The sequence below is a fragment of the Poeciliopsis prolifica genome, unplaced genomic scaffold (genome assembly GCF_027474105.1).
Source record: "Poeciliopsis prolifica strain line A6 unplaced genomic scaffold, Auburn_PproV2 SCAFFOLD046, whole genome shotgun sequence".
NCBI classification, from domain to species: Eukaryota; Metazoa; Chordata; class Actinopteri; order Cyprinodontiformes; family Poeciliidae; genus Poeciliopsis; species Poeciliopsis prolifica.
Genome location: NW_026562421.1, coordinates 2,022,501 through 2,048,302, shown reverse-complemented (window position 1 = coordinate 2,048,302; position 25,802 = coordinate 2,022,501). Strand labels below are relative to the sequence as shown.

The window sequence follows — 25,802 nt, the reverse complement described above, 5'->3', positions numbered from 1 at the left end:
GTCTTTTGATGTTCAAAATATTTTTCCACTGTGGATTCCAATAAATGATCAGGAAAATGCTGTTTACCATTCAAAGAGAAATTCAAAGGATAAATTGTGGAATTAAGCTTTGCTTACCAGTACAGTTGCAATATTTAATGAAACTGGTGTAGTATTGTAGCCCATTTGATTAATTGATTGCGGTTTATTTTTCTGACTTGAAATTTGTTAGAAATGTACTTTATTTTCCTGAATTTAGAGGTAAAATTTTAGAAAATAAAATTGGGATTACATCTCGGACATCCAAATATCCTTCCTCTTTTTCATACTTGAAGTTTTATTTGTATTTATTTTATTCAGAGCTAGAAACCAGAGAAGAAAAATTCACATCAATTCAAGTTGATTTGTGTTCATGAGGGCAGCATCCTAGAAACAATTAAAACACCTTATTAGCATGTACGATTGTTATTATTTATTGCTTCTTTTAATAATACAAAAATACCATAAGAAGAGGTTTTTGAAGAGGCACGGAAAGTCATACTTCAACATAAACATCAAGACATCTACAAAAAAAAAACAAAAAAAACAAAATAGTACAGCATTAATAATCCATCAGTTAGTAAAGGTTTTGATATTGTGAAATGATAAAAACAAAAGAAATTATTATGGATGGATTGAATTAAGAACATAATCATAACTCAACTCTATTATAGTTAAATGATAGAAAAACAGCACATAGCTCCTATTTTAGACTCTGAACACATTAATAAAAATGCATCTATTATTTACAGAAAAAAGGGGGAACTATTTAATACAGATTACATTCATTAAAAGTCAAATACATTTGTGCTCCACTGGCTCAATGAGAAATGTTAAATATCAAATTTTAAATGTAATAATATTACATTCTGCTGTGATAATATGGAACATATCAAATATGTCTTCTATTTCACTTTGGAGTGTTCATTGTACTGACATCTGACAGTAACATAACTCAAACTGTTCTCCTGTTCCAAAAAATAAAATATCATAAAAACAAACTGTTACTGTGCGACTGAGTCTTGCAGCACTACCCCCTTAACATGATGCCGTTGCTTACAGATAATGATAATTATAATAATACGCACACTCTTTACAACTGAAAGCAGGAAGCATTGCATAGGCAGCTTTTAGTACAATGATTATGATTGCAAAGAAAAGCAACAAATACACAGAGCAATATACACAGTTTTTTGTCTTTAGACTGTGGACACAACCACAGAGTTTACTGTGAAAAAAAAAGAAAGACGCCCATTTTTATTTTATTTCACAAAGAAAATTACAAGACCAGTATAGAGCATGTGAATATCAAGGGCTGAAAAATGCCAGAAACCAAATAAATAGTCAGCAAAATGTATACATAAAAAATGCATATATGAAAATAGTTATTAAATGTATAAATAATTAAAATCAATATCAATTACAAGTAGAAAGCATATAGAATTTGTTTTTATTTACTCGTTTTGCGTTGCAATAGAGGATGATTTTGCTACAGACAATCCAATTGGTCTGCAGCTGAGTTGCTGCCCAGGTTATCCAATCAGATGACTTATTACAAAGTCGTGGAAACCACCGAGCTGGACTCACGATAGCCCAAGATCCAAGAAATATGTTTAAAATGTAGATAAAATGACATGTTTCTGGCAGAATTACATTTTTGTTTTTCATGGAATATTTGCATTTAATGTTTTACAACAGAATGACACTAAAAGCACCAGTAACATTCTTTTAGATCTTTGTGTCATTACATTTGACATAATTTTCCACAAATATCAACATACTGCAGAAGAAAATCTATACATTTTTTTAACAGTTTTTATTTTAAAACCTAAATATGTAACTAAAATTGACGTATTTTCTGTTGTAGAGATTTTTTAGAAAATTATAAGCCGTCATTTTTCAAAAGGTCATAAAATTTAGGGCTCAAAGTGAGTTTACAAATGGCAAAAACCTGCTGTCTGGATTAATGTTGCAGACTTGTAATGCAGGACACAAAAACATATTCAATAATTACAAAATTTTACCAAAAATTTAAACCATTATTAATGCATTACTTATTTATTTAATGTAGTTATTACAATTTTATTTAAATGATTGCATACCTTAATGTTTAAAAGTTATTTATTGGATTGTGGCACTTTTGGCTCTTGATATGTGCAGAGATATATGTAACATTGCATTATCACAAGTTACTGTAACATTGTAAAACAAGCATTAAAAAAGCATAAAATATTCATTTAATCTCATGACTCAAATGATATAAGAAGCCATAACATCAACCACTCTGTTCGAAAACAGTGCATAACAGGCAGTGTCACAATAGTTCATTTACAGATTATGTTTAAGGCTGTGTGTGTTTGTCTACCAGCACAAAACTGCACTTAAAATGAGATGATGAGCATGAACGCTTTGGAAAAGCAACAAAAAGAAACTTGTAGACAAACTTTGTGCAAGTAAGGCTGAAAAATATAACAAGCCGCAAGAGAACATTGTTTTGTGATTTATTTTTTGGTTTCGCTATAACCTGTTAGACATTTTTGGTGAAACTGCTGCATGCTACACACCAGATCTTTGCTATTATAAGGCAAGAGGTGTGAGTTTATTGCCGGAACAGAGTGGATAAAGTTGTTTTATGAACGGGTTTTAGGAATTATTCCCTTTATTCCATTCGTTTCTCTTTAGATGGTTTCTGAGGTTATACTTGTAAAGATTTCCATCAAAATAAGGTGCACGTCCCTGTGTTTTCTCAGTAATCCCTAGTGCTGCTGGTGGCAGATGTTATTGGTAAAATGAGCTCCTCTGTTTACAAAGTGTTTATTGCAGGAAACCATCCAAAGCAAACACAGCAACCAGGAGCTGACGTTCCGGTCTCTATGTTTAAAGGAAAACAATGACCAGAAGATGAGATTGTAGGGGGATGAGCGCCACCTTGCTGGAGAGTAGATGATTGCATTGATGCGTGTCTGTCTGTGGGTAGCACAGGAAGAGGAATAGGCTGTTGCTTCCTGCTTCGCTCTGTTGTCTATGTCTGAACTCTGGCCTGAACCCCCGTCAGATCCTTTCTGATGATTTCATTCACTGCAAAGCAAATAAAGACAGGAAAATGTTATCTTAGGTAATTGACTTCAAAACACATCCCCTCGGACAACATAAAATGATTTCATTCTTGAAATATGACGCTTCAGTTCAGACGAAACAAAAGCTGCGTTTACGTCGAGGAACCTCTGGAGGCAACCAGCTGTTGCTCAGCCGATTACAAATGCATCAACACAAGAGGAAGGGGGTTGAAATGGAAAGTTTTATAGTGTCGCAGTTCTAAAAATAGGACCACAACATGTGTGTGTGTGGGTGTGTTTGTGTGTGGGGGCGGGTTGATCTTGTATAGGGCACATGCCAACAAACAACTACATGTTTTTCTTGTTTCAGAGGGATTTTTTTTATGATGTATTTTTGTTGGTAAAATTAACCCACGTCTTCCACAGACGGAGGAGAACAGGAAAGGGGAACAACCTGCAACACACTGTTCTTCCTTCCTCAGACAGTTTGCCTGCTCAGGTAGTTCTGGATTGAGCAACGAAGAATGCCAACAATGCGTCGCATGTCATCCCGCGCCGTCTGTGTCGATCGCTAATGTTTCAAAGCCGTCTGTGTTTTCAGATATGCGAGACTGGTGCCAATGCTCCCAGTTTACTTTGGAAAACTCATTAGGTCAGATGAGTAATACAAGTATTTCAAAACGTGCCAAAAAGGCTTTTTGGCAGGAACTGGAGCCTTTATAAATGCATATCCTGATTTTGTAACCATAGAGATGAGCAACATTTGCACTCCGGCAGCTGAACTGTTAAAATGCAGACCAGCAATTTCCAAACTGAAACATGATACATGTAACATTTGCAATCGGAAAAGATATTTACTTAATAAATCTTCATCCTCATGTATTCAAAGATATACTAATTTATATATTCGCAACTTTAAAGATTACCAATATTGTAAAATAAGAGACATAATTGCCATCTCCAGAAGCTATTTAATATATAAACATAGAACATTTTAAGAATAAATAGTTTGTGTAAGCTACCTATATATTCTTGTATGCAGATTTTGGATTTATATCATAATATATGTCCATGTCACTTAGGAATATATGAGATATATTAATTTCACATATTTCATGAAGGTTTAATATGTAAACATCCATAAAATGTGTAGTTTTTCCTCTTGATTGGCTCTGGTTGATAGTTCTAAAAATTTTATCAAACTTTTTCCCCCACCATTTCACCAGCATGCAGCTGTGATGAACTTTTTGATTGTAATGCAAATTCAATACGGATTAAGGAAGTGACGCATAAAAAGGGATAAAGTTTTTTAATTGATATTTGATATTCTGGTACAAAAAGATAAACTAGCAAAATTTCTGATCAAATAATCACTTCACTTAAATAGTTAAAATACCTGAAAACAATACTTCTCAAAGGGTCACTGCTGTTTTTTTATTTGTTCATTAAAGGTCCAGATTATTTTAATCAACAAATGCCTCTCAAGACACTCATAAGGACACACTTGGGTTTAGTTTAATATGGCACCTCAAAATATATCAGATAATTAAATTAAATCATTTAAAATCCAGTTTCACAAACGATTGAAAAAAAGTCTAACCAGTTACAATTTTGTCTGCCGAAAATGTTCCCAAAATGGGACTTTTTTGCTCAAATGCAATGCCAGAAATACCAACATTGATGTTATTCTTACAACTTCCACTTCTTTTACAGGTTATCTAGTTATAGCCTCATATGCAATAGAAAAACATACATTTTTCCCCATCTCATGTAAATTTTGGTTAAGTTAGAGAGGAGTCATTTTGTTCGAATTCAAACGATAAGGGCGTAACAGTGAGTCATTTCATTAAAGCTTTCATTTTTTTTCAAGGCAGATTAATTCAGCTAGCTTGTGTACACTCCATTTAAAGACCTGATTTTCATATCGAAGAGGCAAAGAGTGCAACTATTAACGCAAATTAGCTTTGAACTTTCAGGGTGGCAGGAGAACGCTGTTAAGTTTGCATTTCATGAAACACGTTCAATACGTCAACTCTGGGGAAAAAAAAAAATGCTGTTTCCAGTAGCTCCCAACCCCTGCAGAGCTACCTCTCCATATTTTAAAAATATCTGGGGTTGATTTCAGCAAGAATCAACCCAACCATAATACAGACCATTGAAGAGTAAAAATCTGCCATATAAAACTGCCAAAAACTTTCAATTTGTTATTTATGCTACAATTAATGTTTTCTTTCTCCATACTTTATGAAAGTTGTACCATTCAACTTTTACAACATTTAGCTCATTCAGTAATGTGTTTTTTGCTATGGGGTATTATACCAGATTATTACGCCTTTTTTACCGTCATGGCAGTTAACAAATATGTAAAAAAAACAAAAAACATTTCTGTAAAAGTTATATATTACAACTTCAAAGCACAAGTCTAAGTGGAGTCTGAAATCTTTTAGACTTGGGATTTAAATACTTTGAACAGTCCAGGATCTGGTCTGAATGACTCTTAGCTTGACTTTAATATTATAATAATATTTAACTTTCAAAACAAATGTTGCTGTGATTGCTTATAGGTGTCCAATACAAGCCCAACTCTGAATATGAAATAAAATATAACAAAAATCATCTTTAAAAAAAACTAATGAAGGCTCCATTCACCAGGCTAATATTAGTCTTGCTGTCCTTCAGCATCTCCTTGGTTTGCTGATCTTTTGCAGATGGGAAACTGAACACAGAGCTCACTTTATAACACCAGCAGCATCTGAGAATCTCAGAGACTGCAATGACAGCCAAACTGGGCGCTCTGCTGTCGTCACAACATCAGCATCCCTGTTTATTTTAAGCAGGGTGGAATTCCCTGTGACACCCAACGCCTTAAAGGAACTTTCATCTCCGCAGTCGGGCCACAGGATTTTTTTCCTGAGTGCGAAGCAGGCCCTCGAGAAGCAACAGGACCGCTGCAGACGGGCAGCACACAGTGGGGCTTTACTGGGCCTAATGAACAGTTGGCACGGACCGACTATTTGAGGGAAGCCAGGGGGAATGCTGCTCTGTTCAATAGGCGAGTGTCTGGCTCCTGGGTTATGAAACAAATAGCTGCGCTGTTTACAAATCAAGGCTGGGTAGAGAGGGACACCCTGGACAGAAGACAACTCAGTTGCTGTCTACTGCCTGGCACAAGCTGGAGTGTGTGCATGCGTGTGTGTGTGTGCAGGTTTCAAGCTATGTGCTGTGCTATTAGTATGTGTGGCAGAAAGATAGGTCAAGTCTGACTCGATCAATCTGAGAAAGCTTTATGAGGCAGTGTGAAAGTGGCAGAGCGCTGAAACGAAAGGACAGAAAAGCAGAGATAAAGGACAGTAAAACCACAAATCTGGTGTCGACATTTAAAGGCCAGTTTAGACCGAACGCTGCTGTGTGTTTATATTCCTTCAACTGTATGGTCTGTAAATAGATCTATTTAAACAAAATTGTAGCTTCATAGGAATTCAAATGTGAATATAAATTTACAGTTTTCATTTTCCTCAGAGTTCCTTCAGAAATATCTAAAGCTAGAACAACATGTTACTCATTAATAGATGAGATTGCATTTTTAGTACAATATTTATGTACTAAATATGCAATAAAATGTATATGAAAATAAGAGACTGCACAGTAAGGACGTATTTACAACATCAAGAAAATTATATTGTGCAGTTAATAAAAACTACACACTCAGTTAAAAAGTGTTAAGCGGCTTCATTAGAGAGAAAAATGTATGTATGTGCACATCATAACTGACTATTTAGAAGAAGACGGACATGCAAATAAGAGCAGAGTCATTACGACTCATGGTTATCAAACTTTACGGCTACTGGGAGGAAGGATCTGCGATAGTGGCAACTTTGTGCATCTAGGATGCAGCAGTCTAACACTGAACGAGCTCTGTCAAAGTGGAAAATGTAATTAATTTTATTGTTTTAACTTCTATATTCTTACTTCTTCAATTTGAGGTCATAATTTTGTAGAAAAATCAAAACTGGATGAAACTGAATGAAATGCAACAATTTTGCCATTTTCCACCACAGAATTTACAACTTGCCCAGCTGCAATATCAATAGCAAAGACTTAGAAGAAAATAACTTCTCACAGCAAGAAGAAAAGCTATGAAAACTAATTCACAGGATACCTGAAAGCATGTGTGCACCGGTCGGTGAGATCGTCACCAATCTAAGTTCGACTGAGATGTAGCTGAGAAAACCGCCCAAATGGGACGGAAGTGAGGTGAGACTAATGTCGGCCTGCCGGACTGTTGCTGTGTGCTTTATCTTTCTGCCCTGATCTCCACATGCTGGAACGATTTCACCTGCTCCACTGCCTCCTGGCTTTATTCCACACCCACTAAACCCGTCACTCCCAGCCTTTGCAACCTGTCAATTATCCCAATTTTCTTGGCAATGCTAGACATCCTCGAATTAATAATGTAAAGGGAAGTCAAACTTCCAAATGTTTTATTTTGTAACAAATACTGCTAATCATGTCTGTTCTGAGAAGCGGCTGAAGCGATGGGAACCGACGCGGGGGCTGCAGGTAAAGCACCCACTGAGTGGGAGACATGGGGAGAAACTGGGGTTCAGAACGAAAAAGCAAACTTTTTAACACTTAAGAGTCACAATCAGGCTCAAAGGAGATGTGACAGTTTTTCGACCACAGTATTGTGACGATACCAGGATGTGGCATCTCTGCTTTCTTCTTGCATCTCTTTCTAAAATGACTAAAGGCTGTCGCACTTGTCTTGATGAGCAATGTTGACAGAAACGTCTTTGATGGTTCTAGATCAAACCTTGATACCTCCTGGCCAAACAGAAGGGGATTTTCCTGATTATTGTTTTTGATATTGGGAAGTCCCTCTTATCTTTCTCATTAAAGCAGCACTGACAGCACAGTTTGATGAAAACCAACCTGCCAGAGAGATAAGGCCCCAGCTGCTACTGGATGGCTGCACCTATATACTGTCATCCTACTGCAAGGATGATAAGTATTTTCAGTAAATAGATTTCTCGTGGGTCTATTGACATGAAATTCACACAAAATGAAACCAAATTAGTCAGAAAATCAAGACTTAAGTGAAGCACTTCAACAAAACATAAAAGAGAGGCATGAAAACAAATTAAATGAGTCTGCATGTAGGAAGTACAGTACATCTAAACCCTATTAGTAGAAATTGATAGTCAAAAAAAAGATGGCAGGAGCGACTGACCTATTCATAAACATCTTGGTATTTTATTTGGGCAATAATATGGAAATCCAGAGCAACAATAATCATGGTTATCAGGTGCTTCTCTCCAGGTTTTTGGCAGAAAAGTGAAAAGATCAATTAAAAGAGTTGACCAAGAGCAAAAGAGAGAACATCATTTCAGCTCTACATGCTAACTGCACAGGACTCCACTCCTGAAGAAGAGACATGCTAAAGCTTTTTTAAGGCTAGCAGCAGACCCCATAATAAACCCATGAAATACGGGGTTTAAAGGTTTGGTTCATAATTTTTTTAGAAGAAAAACTTTTACAACCCCCCTGCACCAGCATACACGACAAAGGTCATTTCCAGGCCGGGGTGTCATGGTATGCGTCTGTATTTTAGCACATGGTTCTGGCAGACTGGAAATGGAGAAATGTCCTGGGATTTGTTTTTTGTTTTTTTTTAAACAAGACAATTATCCCAAACGGAGCCAAGGAAATTCTGAGCTGGGTTCAGAGCAAGAAAATATAGCAGCTGTAACAAACAGCCAGACAATGGAATCCCACGACAAATTTATGAAAACTACTGACAATCTAAAGAATTACTCACAATAATTTTAAAAAAGTATTAATCATGTTTCAGCAAGCTTGTTTAATAATTATTTTCCTGTGTACCAATGTGACGATGTGTTTAATACTTATTTCCCCTGTTGATTATGGCTGCTGTTTTAAGAAGTAGTTTTCCAGAGTTCTCCAGGACAGGTGTACGGTAAATGTTTTTTGAATTTAGTCAAACGGAAGGAATTGAGGCTTCGGAAAATGTTACGGAAGGATCAAAGGGGAGACCCAGTTTTACTGTTTCTCCAACTCCTTGTTAATTCACAGGCTCACAGTTCTGTTGCTGTTTACTGTGGAGGGAAGCCCTGCAAGCCCCATCCAAAAAACACAAATTCCACTGCTGGCTTTCTTTTCTTTTTTTTTTTTTTTTTTTTTTTTTTTTTACCAATGCTGTTTCATTTTTTCCACTGAAACACACAAATACACACAGCTCCTTCCCTTTTCCTGCAAACCACCCTCCACCCTCCCTGCTATCTTGCAGGGAACGGCCTGGATTTTGAGAGGGCAGCAGCTGCAAATAAGAATTTCTTGTGCCAGATTGGCAGAATCCTGTGGTCGGAAAAAAAGCTAATTCTCTGGTGGGCTCCCCCACAGGACAGAGGGGCGTAAGGCCAAGGAGAAATCCAGGCCAACTATAACAAACAGGGAGGCTTTCCCCAGTTCTCCCAGGCAGCACGTTCCACTGTTTGACAATGGTTGCCATAGAAGTTGTTTTTCACTTCATAACAGTGTCAACATGTCCAGGCGGCCAGCAGAGTGACACTTTTTTTCTCCCAATGGCTCAGTCTTTGGCTAGAAAAAAAAAAGAAAAGCACATTTCCTGACCTGATGTGTGTTGGTGTCAGGTGAACCTGTGCAACCAGCATGGTGATCGGTGGAGCATGGCAACCAAAAACGAAACGTGTTACTGAAATATATTTTAGCACGTAGCATTCAGAAACATCAATATAAGCAGATGTTAAGTTAATTGTGGACAACAAAAAATGCATCATTTCAAGGGGGGACTAAAATGTTAAATCGTTTCCAAAAGTAAACATCTGGAAAGTGTGATTGACTCAGCTTCCTGATTTAATAGATCACAGTATTATGTCAGTTTTATATATTTAGACACAAATATTTCTTTACAAAACTGCAAGATTTGCAAAGAATGGGGAGTTTTCGAGTCTTGCCAAAAAAATTAGATTTAAGCATAGAGCTTAATTTAATTTGATCTAAACCTATCCATAGTAGCTCTGGATGGCTACTCGAGTTTTTTGCAGTCTTTAACTGGTTTTCTTCCTTGATTTCCTTTTGTCTAATTCCATCATTCTTTCTCAACTAATTTGTCGCTGGTGTTTCCCCTCTTGCATCTAGCCAGAGCACCTCCTAATGCTCATTTATGACAGAACATACATAGCAAACTGCAGAGGAGTTTTTTAAACTTCTTTTTTCTTCACACATCAACACTGCCAGTCTTCTGTCAAGTTTTCTTTGGGCTTTTGCAGCTCTTCTTATGTAACCATACAGAAGATGCTTCAACAACCCTAAGAATCCTTTTCACAAGACTGTTTTGCAAAACCAGTGTTTTCAGTCAGATGCATATTTACAATCGATGTACCACAGACTGCTACAGGATATTCTTCCTGTCCTCAGCCATCAGAATGTACAACAATTCTTTAACAAAAAATTGAGTTGCAACATTTGATTTTCCTATTAGATTAATAAAGTGTCTTTGATGTTGAAGTGAATGTTTAAATCTTTGGATATTGTTTTATAAACCTACCCTGATCTATCTGCTGTGGTTTCTCATTTTGCCTGAGATTAATATGTGGTAGATGAAAAACCTAAATCCTATTAAAACACTTTCCATCTCGACTGAGTAATCAAGTCGATTGTGTGCTGCTTTTCAGGGTCTGTCACTTTACTTTCAAAGATAATGAACCTTTAACACCAAAACAAGGAAAGGCTCCACCTTCTGCCTGCTGCTGGATCTGGCCAGACATTAATTCAGTCAGAGGGAAACAGGGTTGACAAGCGCAAGTATAAACATATGACTCAAACCCATCATTATTTCCACTTTGGATGGATTGTTTTAACAGTTTTTTTTTTTTGGCTTTGTTCAGAGGATACTATGGAGCACAGATTGGAGCGACAGATGGTGCAGATACTGTAAATATCCTTGAATTGTTCTTAAGAGAACTCATATCGCCGCTTCTGGTTCTTATCATCCATTTCTTTCGGTGGCTGTGTCCGCCTGCATCATTTCACTTGAGCTACTAATTACAAAACTCACAGGGAGCAAAAGGCTGGACAATCAATCCATAACAATGTGCATCGTAATCAATATCAATAATATTTTCAGTAATTTCACTGAATTCTGATTCAGAGCCGCACAGCATTCTGGGGGATGGAGCTCCATTAAAGCTCTTACAGCCAGCTAAGCTAGGTGGGTGGTATCAATTGACTCACTCACTCTTTGGTTACCTACCAACAACTTGCAAGTGGTGCAGCAGGAGTTTAAGGTTTTGCCATCATGTCTTATAATTGCTTAAAAATAAACATAAAAAACTGGATGAAACAGGAAATGTCACGCCACCAGATTGGTAGTATTTTACATATTTAAAACAAAAGAAACTAATCAATAATATCAACAGACATGACAGTTTGTTTTTCCAGTAGTATTGTGCAGCCCTACAGGGAGTGTAAAGGCAATAACTTACACTCACCATCATCTAGGTAGGCCTGGTCCAAGTTCTCCTCCTTGACCGTCACTCTCCTCTGTTCATCTTCGGTAACCTCCATCGGCTGTGTCCCAGGCGCCCCCGGGACCTTTTGGGGTTCCTTCGGCCCAAATGGCGGCTGCTGCTGCTGCTGTTGCTGCTGCTGTTGCTGCTGCTGGATGACGGTGGGACATGGCTGCTGGTGGGTCACTGCTGCCTGGGCCTGGGGGTGTCCAGGTGAGTGGGATCCTGCCTGCGCAGGGTAGTCATCGCAGAAAAGGATCTGCTGGTTATCAGGCGGAGGAGGAGGGAGAGTCTCCGCATCTCCAGCCCTGAGCAGGTGGTGGTTGGTGGGGGAGAACTGGATGATAGATGAGTGCTGGCCTGAACTGATGGGACCTACAGACTGAGCTGGTGAACCTGTGTGGACCAGCACCGACCGGTGGGGGTCAGGCATGACCCCGCCGGAGTGCCACGAGCCTGGGCTGCTACTGAGGCTCTTCCCACCTCGAGAATAGACAATAGCCGGGCTTTGCTGCTGGAAACGCGCGTCTTGGTTTGGAAGGTTGGGGCTGAAACGCTGACAGGAAGCCATGCTGGACATTAGGCCATTGTCTGGGTGAAGGATGCCGCGAGGGTTGTGGTAGTAGGAGTGAGGCGATAAGCCCAAGATCTGAGGAATACCAAAGCCCATATTTTGTGCTTCATATTCATCGAGAGGTTCTGTCTTTATGGCAGGAGCTGGAAGATAAAGGAAAAACAAATGAGTCAATGAAATGTCTTCAAAACAAGAAAAGAACCCGAAGCCCCAGGTTCTTACATGTCAGTGGGGTGAAGGTGAAATGCTGAGGTTGACTGCGCTTTCGTTTTCCGTTAATAACATAGAAGTTCACTTTGACAGGTTGGCATATGGATGTATCCTGGTAAGATGGCACTTCCACGAATAGCATGCTCTGCAAAATAATTTTTAAATACGGTTAATGTTTTACCAACGGTAGATGAGTCTATTGGCCTCTTTCTTTAGCATAAATCTAGACAGTTCATAAATTGTGAACTATCCCTTTGAATGCCAAACGAATTTAAGCTGAGCTTCAACAGAAAATGTCCCATAAGTGGAAAAATTTTTTATTTAACAGATGTTTAATACGTACAGGTTGGCTCTTGTCTTTGTCCACTGTTGCTTCCATTTCCCAGAGTTGCTGGCCATCTGGGACAAAAGAGAAGGTAAAAGGAGAGTTTATGAGGTTTGTTTTCTGAAAAGTAGTTTTACAGTGGTGGGGAAAAAAAGAAAAAAGAAAATTACCTCTTTGATCACATTTAAATGTTCCAGATCAATCTATTATTCCACATAAGACACAAATAACCAAGTAAATACAAAAAAATTCAGTTTGACAAAAGGTATCAAAACGAACATGGCCACATTTGGAAAAAAAAAAAAGGGCTTTCCCTTCTTGTTACGTCATTAAATGATACATTTCTGTAAACACCTCACACCCTAATCTATGAAAATTCAAGACAATTCCATTGACATTTTTCAGTCTGGAAATGATTATAAAGTTCTTTCCATGACTTGGAAACTCTAGTGGACCACAGTGAATAACCAACAAATAAACAAAACGTCTAACAGTAGTGTTCCTCCCCAGGGTTGGTTGGTTTGCCAAATTAAGTAGGTGAGGTCATAAAATAATCCAAACGACATCTAAACTCAGGTTAGATGTTTAACATTAAACGTGATGCGACAATAACATCCTTGTGGGAGGTCTGAAGTAAAAACCACAGCTGACTAAAAAGAAACACATTTCCTAAAAAATAATCTAGAATGTTATTCTAGGAATCAAAAAAGGTGACAATAGTTTGTGAAGGAAGAGCCTGGCCATCAGTTTGTGACCGAAAGCTCAATCTTATTCAGCTGGACAAGGAGCTATAGCACACCAGCAAATCCACCTTCAAACAACTCAAAAAGACAAAATTAAGGTTTTTCAGCATCAAAAAAAATCATTGACGCTGGAAAACCCACTGATGTGGTCAAATTAAAACTATTCTGCAGAGAAAAATTGGCTAAAATTGCTCCACACTGAGACTAATTGCCAGTTTTTTGCAAAGATTTGATGGTAGTTGCTGCTTGCAGGGGTGGGACAACCAGTTTTTAAGTTTATGGGACAATTACTCTTTCCACAGAGAACCAAGTTGGTTTGGAAAGCTTTTTCTTTTCCCTTAATAAATAAAATCCTCCATTAAAACCTGCATATTGTTTTGGTTATATGTTAGCTTGAAGATGCAGCTTGTGCTTGTAGATAAAATATAGACGAAACCACTTCCTGTCCCACCAACCAGCACACTTAGAAGCAAAATTTGTAGGTCATCTGAAACACACTCATTCAGCAATATGATTGAAGATATGTTTTTTTTTTGCTGCAAATGTTAGCTAGCAAAAAAGAAAAACTGCAGACTTTAATGTAGTAACAGTTGATTTTACACAGGAGATTTAATCTATAAAACAAGTGGGGCATTTGAGTGCAAACACACAGAAGTGTTGCAGGTTTAGGTGGGAAACCCTCAAACTACAGATTGAAAACACATGGATTAAATGAGTCAGCAAGAGAGGGGGATTCCACACACACTACCAACTTTTTTTTCTTGGTCTTATTTTTTTTGTATGAGAAACTTTCTCCGTTTCTTCTGCAAAATGTGATGACGCTACTGCTCTGTTGGCTTTGGGAAGTGTTTGCGTTTTGTTGCAGTTCTTCTCTAAGGGAGACCCCGAGCCTTCCCTCCTCCACTAACAATTACCTCTGATGGGAGGAGGGCTGATGGACCTGGAGAAAGAGACTGAGTTGCTTTGGTTTGGCTCGGGATGTAGTTATTTCCCAAATAAAGCTCTCTTCGTCCAAAGACAAGAGTCAGGGGAGCTCCAGCCAGATGCAGCTGTCACTCATTCAGAAGGATTTCACAGCTGGACTTATTCAGAACTTTGTGTCAGAGAAAGTCTCCTAAACAAAGGTAATCCCTCTCTGCAAGCTTTCTCCACTGATTTCTTCTCACAATTTCTGTGGAGTCTTGCGAAATAGCAGAAGGGATTCCCAGACAAGAGACAAAAAAAAGAAAACAGTAACTAGGACATAAGGTTTGCTGAAAAGTTACTGGATGTAAAAAGAAAAAAAACATGCCACAGCAATCTGATAAACTAAAATAATCAAAAATATTTGATTGTAAACAGAAAGTTTACAATCAAAGTGCAACTTGCTTGGGTAGGGTTTACAATTTGAGAGTCTGGAATAAATCTAAGCTTAATTTAAACCTGCTCATCAAATTCTTATATTTACAACTAAAACCATAGAAAATTATGTTCTTTTAAACAAGAACATGTAAAATATATTGTAAAAAATAGCCAATATTAATTTGACAACCAAAAAATGATCAACATACGTAAATTCCTGTTCAGACCTTCAAACTGTTCTATCGTCACCTTCAGGTAAACAGACTGTGCTAAACAGAGATGCAGCCCAGAGCAATGCAAGCAGAAACAAGAGAACCTAATTCTAAACAAAGTTCAAACCATAAGCTGGTGCTTGTTAGCGTAAAGGGAACAATGAAATTACAACTGATCTTCGCTGCTCATAAAAACCAACTGAAATCTTTTTTATCAGAAATGTACGCGGCAGGTTTTACATGGCACAGAATCATGAACCATGCAACAAAAGGCCCCTTTGAGTGACACGATATGGAAGTCATTGAAGGGTAATAGGAAGTGAGGCTGCAGCATCATCCTCTTGATCATGCAAATAACTGATGCTATCCTTTACACAACGACGGGTATGAAAAGAAATGCAACAGCGAGGAACTTATTGCACAAACACATTGACTCATTAATTATGCTTGGTGGTTGTGGCGTTACTGTTTACACACAACGTTGCGCAACTATCACAGAGAAGGGCCGCAAAGATTTTACAGACTCCACCATGGAGCTGGTGTTGTCAGACACTCACCGTGACTCTTCTCCAGAAAGATGACCTTTGAGTCGGAGCTGAAGTTCTGCCCAGTCAGGATCATCTGCTGGCCGCCCAGGACGGAGCAGCTGTCCATGTCCTGCTTCTCCACCATGGGAAGCTCGTGTGCAGAACGCTGAGCTGCAGGGACACACAGAGGGGTGGTGTGGAACTTTTACTGCCTTTCCACTACAGTCACTTTCTCCAGTGGGAGGATTTCCTTTGCTTCCCTGATTTATATGATTGCATATTAAATATCATTCATGTCTGTGGACAGATCAAACATGAGAGCACATCTGAACAAAGCATTTTTATTTTATTAATTTTGACCACACTAATATGTAGTGCATTACAAACTAATCTAAGCTTCAACTATTGATTAAAATACTCTTTATATAATGATTTGAATGACAGTATTTTAACATGTTCAATGTCGCTTTCTAAATAGGAGACAAATACAAATTTACCCAGAAGTGGTGGTGGTTTACAATAAAGAGATAATGCTGAGTCATTCAATAATCAAAGTCATTGTTCTTACTGTTGTCACTTTAAATGAGTCAAATCACAACTTGGGCTGCTTATCAAGAGGAGTCACTACAGCTTGGATGTTAAAATGATTTATAGGAAGGGACTAAAGAAAGTCTGATAAGTCTTTTTAAAAAGTCTAAACACGCTGCACAAAAAATCTTGCCTAACTTTATATTGAACTTCTCACAGTCATGGTAGGCAGCAGTTATTAACTATCTCTAGCTTCTGGTTTAGAAACTTTATATTGAACCTCTGACAGAGTCTTGTTCAGTGGAAAAAATAAATATTCCTTACATTATCAAGCAAAAAATCTAAATCTGCAGAGAAGCTACAAGCAATTTCAATGGACAAAGGTACAAAGAAGAAGGTGGGTTGAAGTTGACAAAAAGTTAATATGCAGCAAAAATAACACTGAACATCACTACACACAATTTTTGTTTTATTCAATGAATTCAAAATGTTTGTGAGGTGCAGCAGGGTTTCATCTTCCAGCACTACACCGAGTCCAGCCATACATTTAAATCAAAAATAGAGTAGCTTCAACAGAAGAAAAACTACAATAAAAGTTTTTTTTTTCTTACATCGTTACACAATTTTTAAATCCATAGTATCCGAAAAGTTCATTCAGATTTTATTACATGGTTGCATATCAAAACGTGATACTCTTTAAAGGAAGTTGCATTTAGTGACAACCATGTGATCTTTGTTTTTTTGTAACATTGAAAGGGGAACAAATTTATTGAAAGAAGATGACATGGGCAGGCCTGCTCTGACAGTGCGTTTGTCTCCCGGCACAACAGATGCCAGGAGACTCATGCAGCTCCCATCACTCATGCGTTTTGCAGCAAACACAGCTTTGCAACAATTGTTCCACGAAATGAGACACAACAGTGCAAAGCGATTTTTGAGTCATGACTTTAGTCAGTATCAGAAGCGGATCGCAGGCAGTTCATCATACCTGACAAGTTGTTGATCAAAGGTGGATAAGGGGACCTTTTGTTTGAGTTGCAATTACATCCAGCACCTTAATAACTCTGTGCACACATCCATTAATGTACCCAAACACAGACTTCAGAACTGAGTAAATATAAACGGGTACCTGCAGCCACCACCAGCTGGATGGAAGCCCTGGCTGCATAAAGAGGTGTTTTACTCTCAGGATTCTGGGCTATCAGCCCCAATCCAACTTCATCTGAATGTAGGTAATGAGATTTACTTTACATTTTAGCTATACCTCACTGGGCAGGTTTTAATAACCAGCAGGAAACCCATGAAAAGTATAAATAATACATTTATTGATAACTTACAACACTCGATGGGATGCGAGGCCACTTGCAGACAGACGTCCTGACCTCCAGGCTGAAATATGTGCACGCGAAACACAAGTCGGACCCGAGTGTTTTTCCGACCAACATCCGTCTCGCCTTTCCTCAGCTCGATGTCGGCGTTCCTGAGCTTCAGGATGCCAGCGCAGTCGATTCTGTGGTAGGAAAAATGAAACGACGTCATTGTGAGCAAACCTGGGGGAGGCATTTTTATACCGATATTGTTGTGTTCATCTCACATGGCTTTCATGTTGTTCTTTGGCTCCAATGGGATCTCCAGGACTTTGGTGCCGTTGATGATCCTCTCGTAGCTGTTGGTGGTGACCGTCTTGCCGGTGATCCGGTGAACTTGATAAAAGGCGTGAGGCTTCAGGATGCGCTCATCTGCGGTACCAATAAAAATTTGGAGGCCAACTGGATCTTTGCCTCTGTAGCCATGCAACTACAAATACATAACACACACACAGTCAGCACTGAACCATTGGCCCTTCTGTTAACAAATGAAACTTAGCAGTAATTAGGGATTTGTTAATCAATGCATTTAATCTGTACCAGATCACTACCTATTCTTTTACCTAAATTCATGTTGCGATGCTTATTAAAATTTAAGAATAGCAAGAAATTACACTCCAACCTTACATTCAAGTAATTTACACTGGATGGCAGATGCAACAAGATCATAATCATCAACATAACCATGCCTAACTTGCAGACTTGGTAAAGTAGATAACACTATACTGACAAAGATGCTACTTTTAACCTGAGAATTTTCTGAGGAAACCTGCAAAAACCACAAGGTGTGAACTTGCATGAGAATGCTGTTTTTTGCAAACTGCATCGAGCGTGACCCTTGCTGCAGAATGAATGAATGTGTGAACTAGATTCCAAATGTTGAAGCAAAGCTGCCTCACAAGAAAAATGTGATCAAACCAAAGAGAAAAGTTTCATTTCAAGTTCTCTTAATTTAAAATAAAACCGCCATTTGCTCTGGTGGTTGTAACCATGAAACTGCAAAGAGGGGTTCAGTATCTGCAGAAACTATGACAACGTGAAAGCACGCATTCCCTCCATCTACAGGTGGACACACAACGCGGCGTGCAGGAGCAAACTGCAAACACCGAGCAGGGCGTGAAGAGCCAGCCGGTTGGCATGGCAGCGGCAGGAGCGGTGAGTCACGGCAGCGAGCGAGTGGAGGAAAAGTAAAGTGGACTGCTCAGAGAAAAAGGCAGCAGAGGGAGTGGAAGAGAGGTAAAGGAAAGTTTAGGCAAAGTGTACGGCCACGGGTAGCCAGGTCCGGCTGTCCTGGCAAACCTGGCAGCTCTGACCTCAGGCGAGTTCTTCAGGGACTGGGCAGAAAATGGAAAAGGAGCAAAACAGTATAGAAAAGTTGCCACAGTAACGCAAAAAAGAAGGAAGCTGAAACTATTTATGGCCACTACGGCCGGCTGAAACTGTGCCACAACCAATTTGTGTTTTCCTTCAGCATTAGGACCATGACCGACATTAAGAAAACTTTTTCTTTCCTCTTGAACTGCAATTACCCTAACGACAGGAACTGTTTCTGTATTTTTTCTTCTTTTTTTTATTTTCTCATGCCTTGACAGCTTTCCAGTACCTCAACTTTGCTTCCTAATACAAGAGCTGCACAGTAAATGAAACAGTATGGAAGAGGAACTCAGAACTGCATAAACACAGATCCGTGTGTGTGGTTACAACCATGAGACGAGGATGCAACACAGACGGCTATTTTAGGCTGGAAAGTTGAAAAAAAAATAAATAAAAAAAGAGAAATCAGGTGAGTGAAAAACACAGACTCTTGGTTCAGTCTTGAGGGTTGTCCTGAGTTGGTTACTATGTGTCATTCTGTGTATCTGAGGTTAGAAAGTCCGTCTACGATTTGTTTAAGGAAGTGAGAAATGGCATCTTGTGTTTTCATACAGCTGGGCAACACTGATGCATAACTAGTTGTCACTGCAACGCTGCTTGAGTCGCACATTGCTCATATTTTTCAATAAACACACACAACATCATAAAGTAGGACGCAACAACACAATGAATGAAAGAGTTGTGCAACGTGAAAAGAAGATTAAATTCCTTTAAATTTGTTCACAATTTGGCAGGTTAGAAACACAAACTTCTGTTATTTATTTTAGATTTTAGGCCAAGGAGTAACATATAGCTGCAAAGTGGAGGGAAACATTCTTTTTTTTTTTTTTGCATTTAAAACTCAGCCCTCTTGACCTGACACTTGGTAGAATCCTCTATCTGTGGTTAAAGCAGCACATCTTTTAGATTTTATGTCTCTACCAGCTTTAAACATTTGCAGACTGAAACTTTTGCTTGTTCTTTATTTAAAATAGTTCAAGCTTAGACAGACTGAATAAAAACCAACCATAAACAGTAAGAGTTCTGGTCTGGTCTTTGACTAGGCCAGTTTAGCGCATAATGAGGTTTGATCTAGATCATTGCATTTCAGCGCTGCTTGTAGGTTTTGGGATAATTATCCTGCAGGAAGGTGAACCTCCTTTGAACGCTTCCCTGATGAATACAGGCATCACTGCATAATACTGCCACCATGTTTAATGTTGGGGTTCCGGTGTTCAAGATGATGTGCACTGGTAATTTTCCTCCACAGGTCATTAAGTTTAATTTTGCTCACATCGGAACAGAACACCTTCTTCCACATGTTTGCTGTATCCTCTACTAATGGTGAACTGCAGGGAACAGAAACTTTTATGGCTTTCTTTCAACAATTCAACAATCTTGCCACTCTTGCATGGTGGCCAACCTTGTAGAGTGCATGACTAATGAAGGTAAAGTCAACAAACTCTTCCCCCTGGGTCGGACCTCTGCAGCTCTTCCAGAGAGACCATGAGTCTCTTGGCTTCTTCTCTGATAAATGCTCTCCTTGTCCAGGCTGCCAGTTTAGGTTGCCATGGTTGTGTACAAATTCAGGGGCTGCATCCTTCGACAGTCGCATTTGAGACTCATTACGCCACAGCAAGGATGGCTTTCCAAATTTGAAGGGTCCTCCACAAACTAGCAAGATTTTCACCACCACCAACAGGACATGCTCTGGGGTAAGGGCAGGAATAAATCTGAAGGCCAGACAGTCAAATTTCAAACTCCTGGTCTTCGTGGTTAACGAAAGGCCTTGAATTTGGACACACCCAATGTCTTGGTATGTTTGCATTGGTTTTCACTTTCAGATGGAAGAATTAATAGTGATATATACTCAATGTGGAGTTCATACTAGTCTGATGTGTTCCTTGGTCTCCATGATGATGCTTTGCTCAAAGAAGTGTTTGAGTTTTAAATTACAGGTTGAGTCTGAAATAAAAATCTAAAAAATAATTGTCTTTTTACTTCAAATAAGGGCACTATGTAAAGCAAAAGAAAAATAAAACAAAAACTTTCACTATGAATATTTAATGGAGTTGTATTGGTGTACTCAAACTTTGGGACATACCTGTACCACTGGATGTCCTCCAGTGGGGGCTTTAACTGCGCCCCTGCTTCCCTCCGTTTCATAGTGAGCCCTGTGGTGCGGCTTGGGCTGCACCTCAATGTGGAGTTCATACTGGTCTGTGCGACTGGGAAGGGGCCACTCCAATGGTGGGGCTGTAGCCAATGGGAGGCTGCAAATGGACAAAGATAATTAGTTATTCATGTTGAAAGACATGAGCTTCAAAGGTTTCTGGTTTTCTACCAACTTACCTGCAGATGTTGGGAACCAGCGGCTTGGGCCAGATTGATGGGATGACATAGAAAGGCTCTGCAGCAGGTTTGGTTTTAATGTCCTGATCACAGTAGTTCCCGTCACCGTGATTCTCTGGGATTAAAGCATAAAGTTGGTTGGAGGTCTTGACTATTTTGGTGGGCACCATGCCTGGCTGACTGCTGCCAAATCCATTCACGCCCTCAACAAGGCCGGCGTGTGTGAAATGAGCTCCCTTGTTGGGGTTCTCCTGGCCGCTATGCGGGGACGGACTGCGGGACCGCTGCCCAGGCATCAGCCCCGGATTCCGGTACATTTCGTAGGTGCGCTTGCCCTGCGGGGAGGTGGAGCGCGGTCGGGGCGAGGGCGAGCGTACTCCCAGGCCGCCGTCTTCTCCAAGGCTAGTGTGAGGGGAGGTACCCGGGGAGGTGCGCGGGGAGCCGGTATGGACGTTCTGCATGCGGGGGCAGAGATCTGCTGGATTTGGACCGCTACTGGGGGAAACGCAGGGGGATGCCCAGGGCGAGTAGCTCTCAGAGTGCCAGCTGGTGGAGGAGTTGCTGCTGGCGGGACTCAGGCACTGGGGCTCACGGTAGGCAAGGTTCTCATGGCCGGGCACAGTGAGGGTGGGTCTCGGGCTGAGGTTCAGGTGCTGGTTCGGCAGAGAGTCCCGGCCATGACTGTAGTGCTCTCGGGACGGGGTGATTTCGATCCGGGGGCTCAGGGCCAGACCTGGGGGCCGGGTGTTGTCCAGGTAGTTTCTGGTCTCCTGGTTTTCGTACCCTGAGAGAACTTCGGGGTTGAGGTTGGAGTAAGGGGAGTTGCAGGACTTGATCCTGTACTGCTCATCCAAAGGGAAAACCTGCTCAGATTCAGGACTGAGGACCTTGTGAGTGGCAAGGCCAGGGTCATCTGGAGAAAAAAGGATCACAAGATATTAAGAACAAGCAGAAACAAATATCAGATGAGAGCTGCACCATTTATTGAATCTTAATCTTAACTGCAATATTAAAATGTGCAATACAGTTGAAACAATTTATGGTGATGAATCAATTCTTGAAATTGTCAACTAATCATATTACAGATTCAATAAAATGTCAATTGCTCAAAGAACAGCACACGCAGAGGTAATTAATCCAAAATTATATAAAAGTATAAAACAAATATACATTATGCAGATAAGACAAATGTAAAATGCAAGAGGCATAGTTTTAGCTTCACCTGTTTTTTTTTTTTTAATCTCAAATGATCAAGCATACACTAAGGCACAGGTGTCAAAGTCCAGTCCTGCAGTTTTTAGATGTGTTACAGGTATAAAACATTGGAATGAAGTGGCTTAATTACCTCCTCTTTGTGTAGATCAGTTCTCCAGACCCTTGCTAATGACTTAATTATTCTATTCAGGATGTGGTGCAGCAGAGGCACATCTAAAAGTTGCAGGACACCGGCCCTCGAGGCCTGAAGTTTGACATATAACATATTTACCTTCTTATTGAGGAATTTAAATATTTGTTTAGTTGTATTTTTATTAATATTGTACAAAATAAGCTTAAGCGGGTAAATGAAAAATCTGCAGTTGTGCCCATTTTTTATCTGATAAATAATCGAATCCTAAAAGAATGGTTAGTTGCTGCCTTAATGAGTAACATCTGATGTAATGGCCTGCCTCATGCCATCTACAGTAACTAATGTATTTAATGTGTGCAAGCTGATACTTTAATTTTTGTGGATAAGATGCTAAATGTCAGGAAACGTGATGGGAGGATTATAGTGATGGAGAAAAGAAGAGAGCAGTAAGGAATATGCTACATGTTTTCCTAATATTGTATATCTTCCTAAACAGATCATTTTTCTGAAACCCCCCCCCCAAAAAATACTATATTTCATCCTCTCCAACTAAACAACAAATCAAATACATGAATGTGTACTTATCAGCTGAAAGCACGAGAACCTTCTGGCATTTTCTCTCACATGGCTTCTTATCTGATGCCACATCAACAACAAATTTGCTTCCTGGTCTATTTTTATATTCTACTGGACAGACTTTACAGGCCATATGGTAATCAGCCACAAGCAAAACAACCGCAGAAGAAGCACAGGTCAGTTCAGGTCAACAAAAACCATCGGACAAACCTTGATCTCCTCCTGCAAAGTCGCTGCAAGGCGGCTCATATTCAAACAAGTACTCAAACTGCAAATCCTCATCAGGGCAATTGGCTCGACTGAGGTCTTCCTCCAGATCCTTTTCGTCGTAGAAGGAGGTCATCTGTATGATTTTTTTTAAATTATCTACCGACTCCTCCAGGACCAGAGCGAGGGACGTGCGCGGCTGATGCCAATTTGGTGTTTGAGCGTCAAATCCCGCATCGGGTGAGCTGGAGAAAAGGTGAAGCGGCGCACAAGTTTCCTGTTTCAGTTCTCCGCGGTTATTTTCAGAAGGAAGGCGGGTCTATTTACGAACTGAGCAACAGTGTGTGAGTTGTTTTTTTTTTCTCTCTCTCTCTCTAAAGTTTCAGTGCATCACCGCGGCCCCTATCACGCCACCCCCGCCTCAGAAGATGCGTAGAGCAGCAAAGAGCAAAAGTGCAAACAGGTGCTGCGTCGCGCCGACTTCCCCCTCCCCGTCGACATGCGCGTCTATTCTGTGATTTACGGCAGCATTGAAAGAGATGGTGTATTCAGAGTAAGCCGGAGATTGGGAGACTCTACATTGACTCTACATTAAAAATGATTAAACATCGTTTCAAATAATAAAATATAATTAAATGATACTCAGTACATCTATAATATGTGATATACATCTTGTTCTAATCTTACTACAAAGGTACATTTATAGGTACGTTCTTGAAAAATATTACCAAACTGAGCTCTACTGTCTCAAGCAGGAAGCTGCATATAATTATTCATACTTATACTTTGTTTATTTTGGAGTGCAAATAAATAGTATTTTATTGACTTGGAGATCTATTTGTATTCTGAGAGGGCTTCTGCACTCATAGGTCCCTGGTAGAATGGGTTCCCCACACCAATGGGTTCTCATGTGAAGCACTTTGAGATTTTAAGTTTTATTAAATAATAAAATATATCTAAAACAGCAGGTCACTGTTTAAAATGAATTACACTTGAAATACTGCATAATAACTCTTATCATGTTTGTAATCTACTCCGCTTTAAGCAAAATTTCAAAACCAAGAATTGAGCATGGGCAACTATTGTTGCCATTAGTGTTGCTTTATTGATTTAGAATGGACACCTACCCTAATTTATTTGGCGCCTGAAACATAAACACTGAATATTACTGAAAATGTAATGTGATCTGCTGAGTTACTTCTTATGTCGTGATATTTTTTATTCCACAAATAAAACTTAAGCTTTGTTGACATGGTAACTGTGCCAAAATAGAGCCACATAAATCTTCATAGTACTTTTAAAAAGAAATGCAACAAAAACATTGGCTTGCACAATTTATATGTGCTTTCATTTAATATTTATATAGGATTTGTTGATTTGGAGTTTTCTGATAATTGATTGCATTTTAATATTTTATTTTTACAATAAAAAGCAATTTAAAAAATGTTTTAAAACATTTTGAAAAACATCAATCAGTTCTATGCTTTTGAATGGCTTTTTAAAAGAATAGAACTGATTGATGTGCCAGATTTGATTCAATTAAGCCAATCTACAGCAGTAAAACTGCCTGAAAATGACCAAGAATGTTAAAAAGCCTCATTCAGACCTTGTTGAGATTTGGTAATGAAAGTCGATCAAACCATTTTAGAGCTATTTTTAAATTGATTATGTGCAAGGTGTACTTGAATGCACCATGCCTTTGCTGCATGGAGTTGTAAAATATCGTCTAGATGCGCAAGGGCTTTTACGGCAGCGTCAGGCTGGTGGGGAAAAGGTTGAACGATTGAACTCTGCTCGACACAGAACACCAGGAAGCGAATTAACACCTCTGGTCACCAGAGGAGCGATCTGCGCCTTTTGACGCACGGCCTGGTGCTGCCCCCGGGTGTCTGACGGGTTGCAGCGGCAATCAGCGGAGCTTATCGCGTGTCATTCACCTGTTGCAAAACTAAAATGACATATTTGTGGGTTGTAATTTGTGTATTACAACCCACAAATATAGTCGTAACCTTAAAAGCTTTCAGTTTCATAACTTTTCCAACCAATAATGTCTGCGTCTGGACTGGATTTCCTCGTCAGACGCTCCGTGTTGACAAAGGAGAATCTCGGGTTCTCCTCGGGGTATCCCCGGATTTACGCACGACGCAACAACACGCAGCTACACCCCTTACATCCATGGCTGCAGAGGTATGTGCTCTGTCAGCAATAACTCCTATCTATGAACATACTCAGATTTAATATTGTTATTTGTGTTGATTTTGGTTTATTTTGAAGCATTTTGTGCAAAAACAAGAACAATTAAAAGCGAAATTTATCTCCAAAGTTAGTTAAAAGCAGAAAATCTGTCTTTGAGCCATAAAATGTTCATACAAAACAAATTCCAGTTCAACACTTCAGGCATGCTAAGCTGCATTTACGATAAAAAAAAATCAAATTGATTGATTACCAGATAATCACAACACTTCAGCTGTACCTTGATCCATGGACCTCATCATGTGGTACTGCGCCAGCCTCCA

At 39.4% G+C, this 25,802-nt stretch overlaps 1 protein-coding gene across 3 annotated transcripts in view; it reads right to left on the bottom strand.

Annotated features, from left to right (window-relative positions):
* Positions 1–414: 414 nt before the first annotated feature.
* Positions 415–25,802, bottom strand: part of nfatc2a (nuclear factor of activated T cells 2a) — a 25,713-nt gene continuing 325 nt past the window's right edge. Inside the window, exons 1-10 of one of the 3 annotated variants that reach the window (XM_055056949.1) lie at positions 25,760–25,802; positions 21,156–22,068; positions 20,908–21,076; positions 17,678–17,880; positions 17,421–17,593; positions 15,586–15,726; positions 12,751–12,806; positions 12,420–12,552; positions 11,600–12,340; positions 415–3,096 (exon numbers count right to left, since the gene is read on the bottom strand). The exon at positions 25,760–25,802 is cut by the window's right edge and continues 325 nt beyond it. In XM_055056949.1, coding sequence (XP_054912924.1) covers positions 3,041–3,096; positions 11,600–12,340; positions 12,420–12,552; positions 12,751–12,806; positions 15,586–15,726; positions 17,421–17,593; positions 17,678–17,880; positions 20,908–21,076; positions 21,156–22,068; positions 25,760–25,802 — 2,628 coding nt within the window. In that variant the 3' untranslated portion in view covers positions 415–3,040. Of the gene's footprint in view, positions 3,097–11,599; positions 12,341–12,419; positions 12,553–12,750; positions 12,807–15,585; positions 15,727–17,420; positions 17,594–17,677; positions 17,881–20,907; positions 21,077–21,155; positions 22,069–23,289; positions 23,500–25,759 lie in introns of those variants that run through there. The other 2 variants (XM_055056947.1, XM_055056948.1) reach the window with 2 other exon arrangements.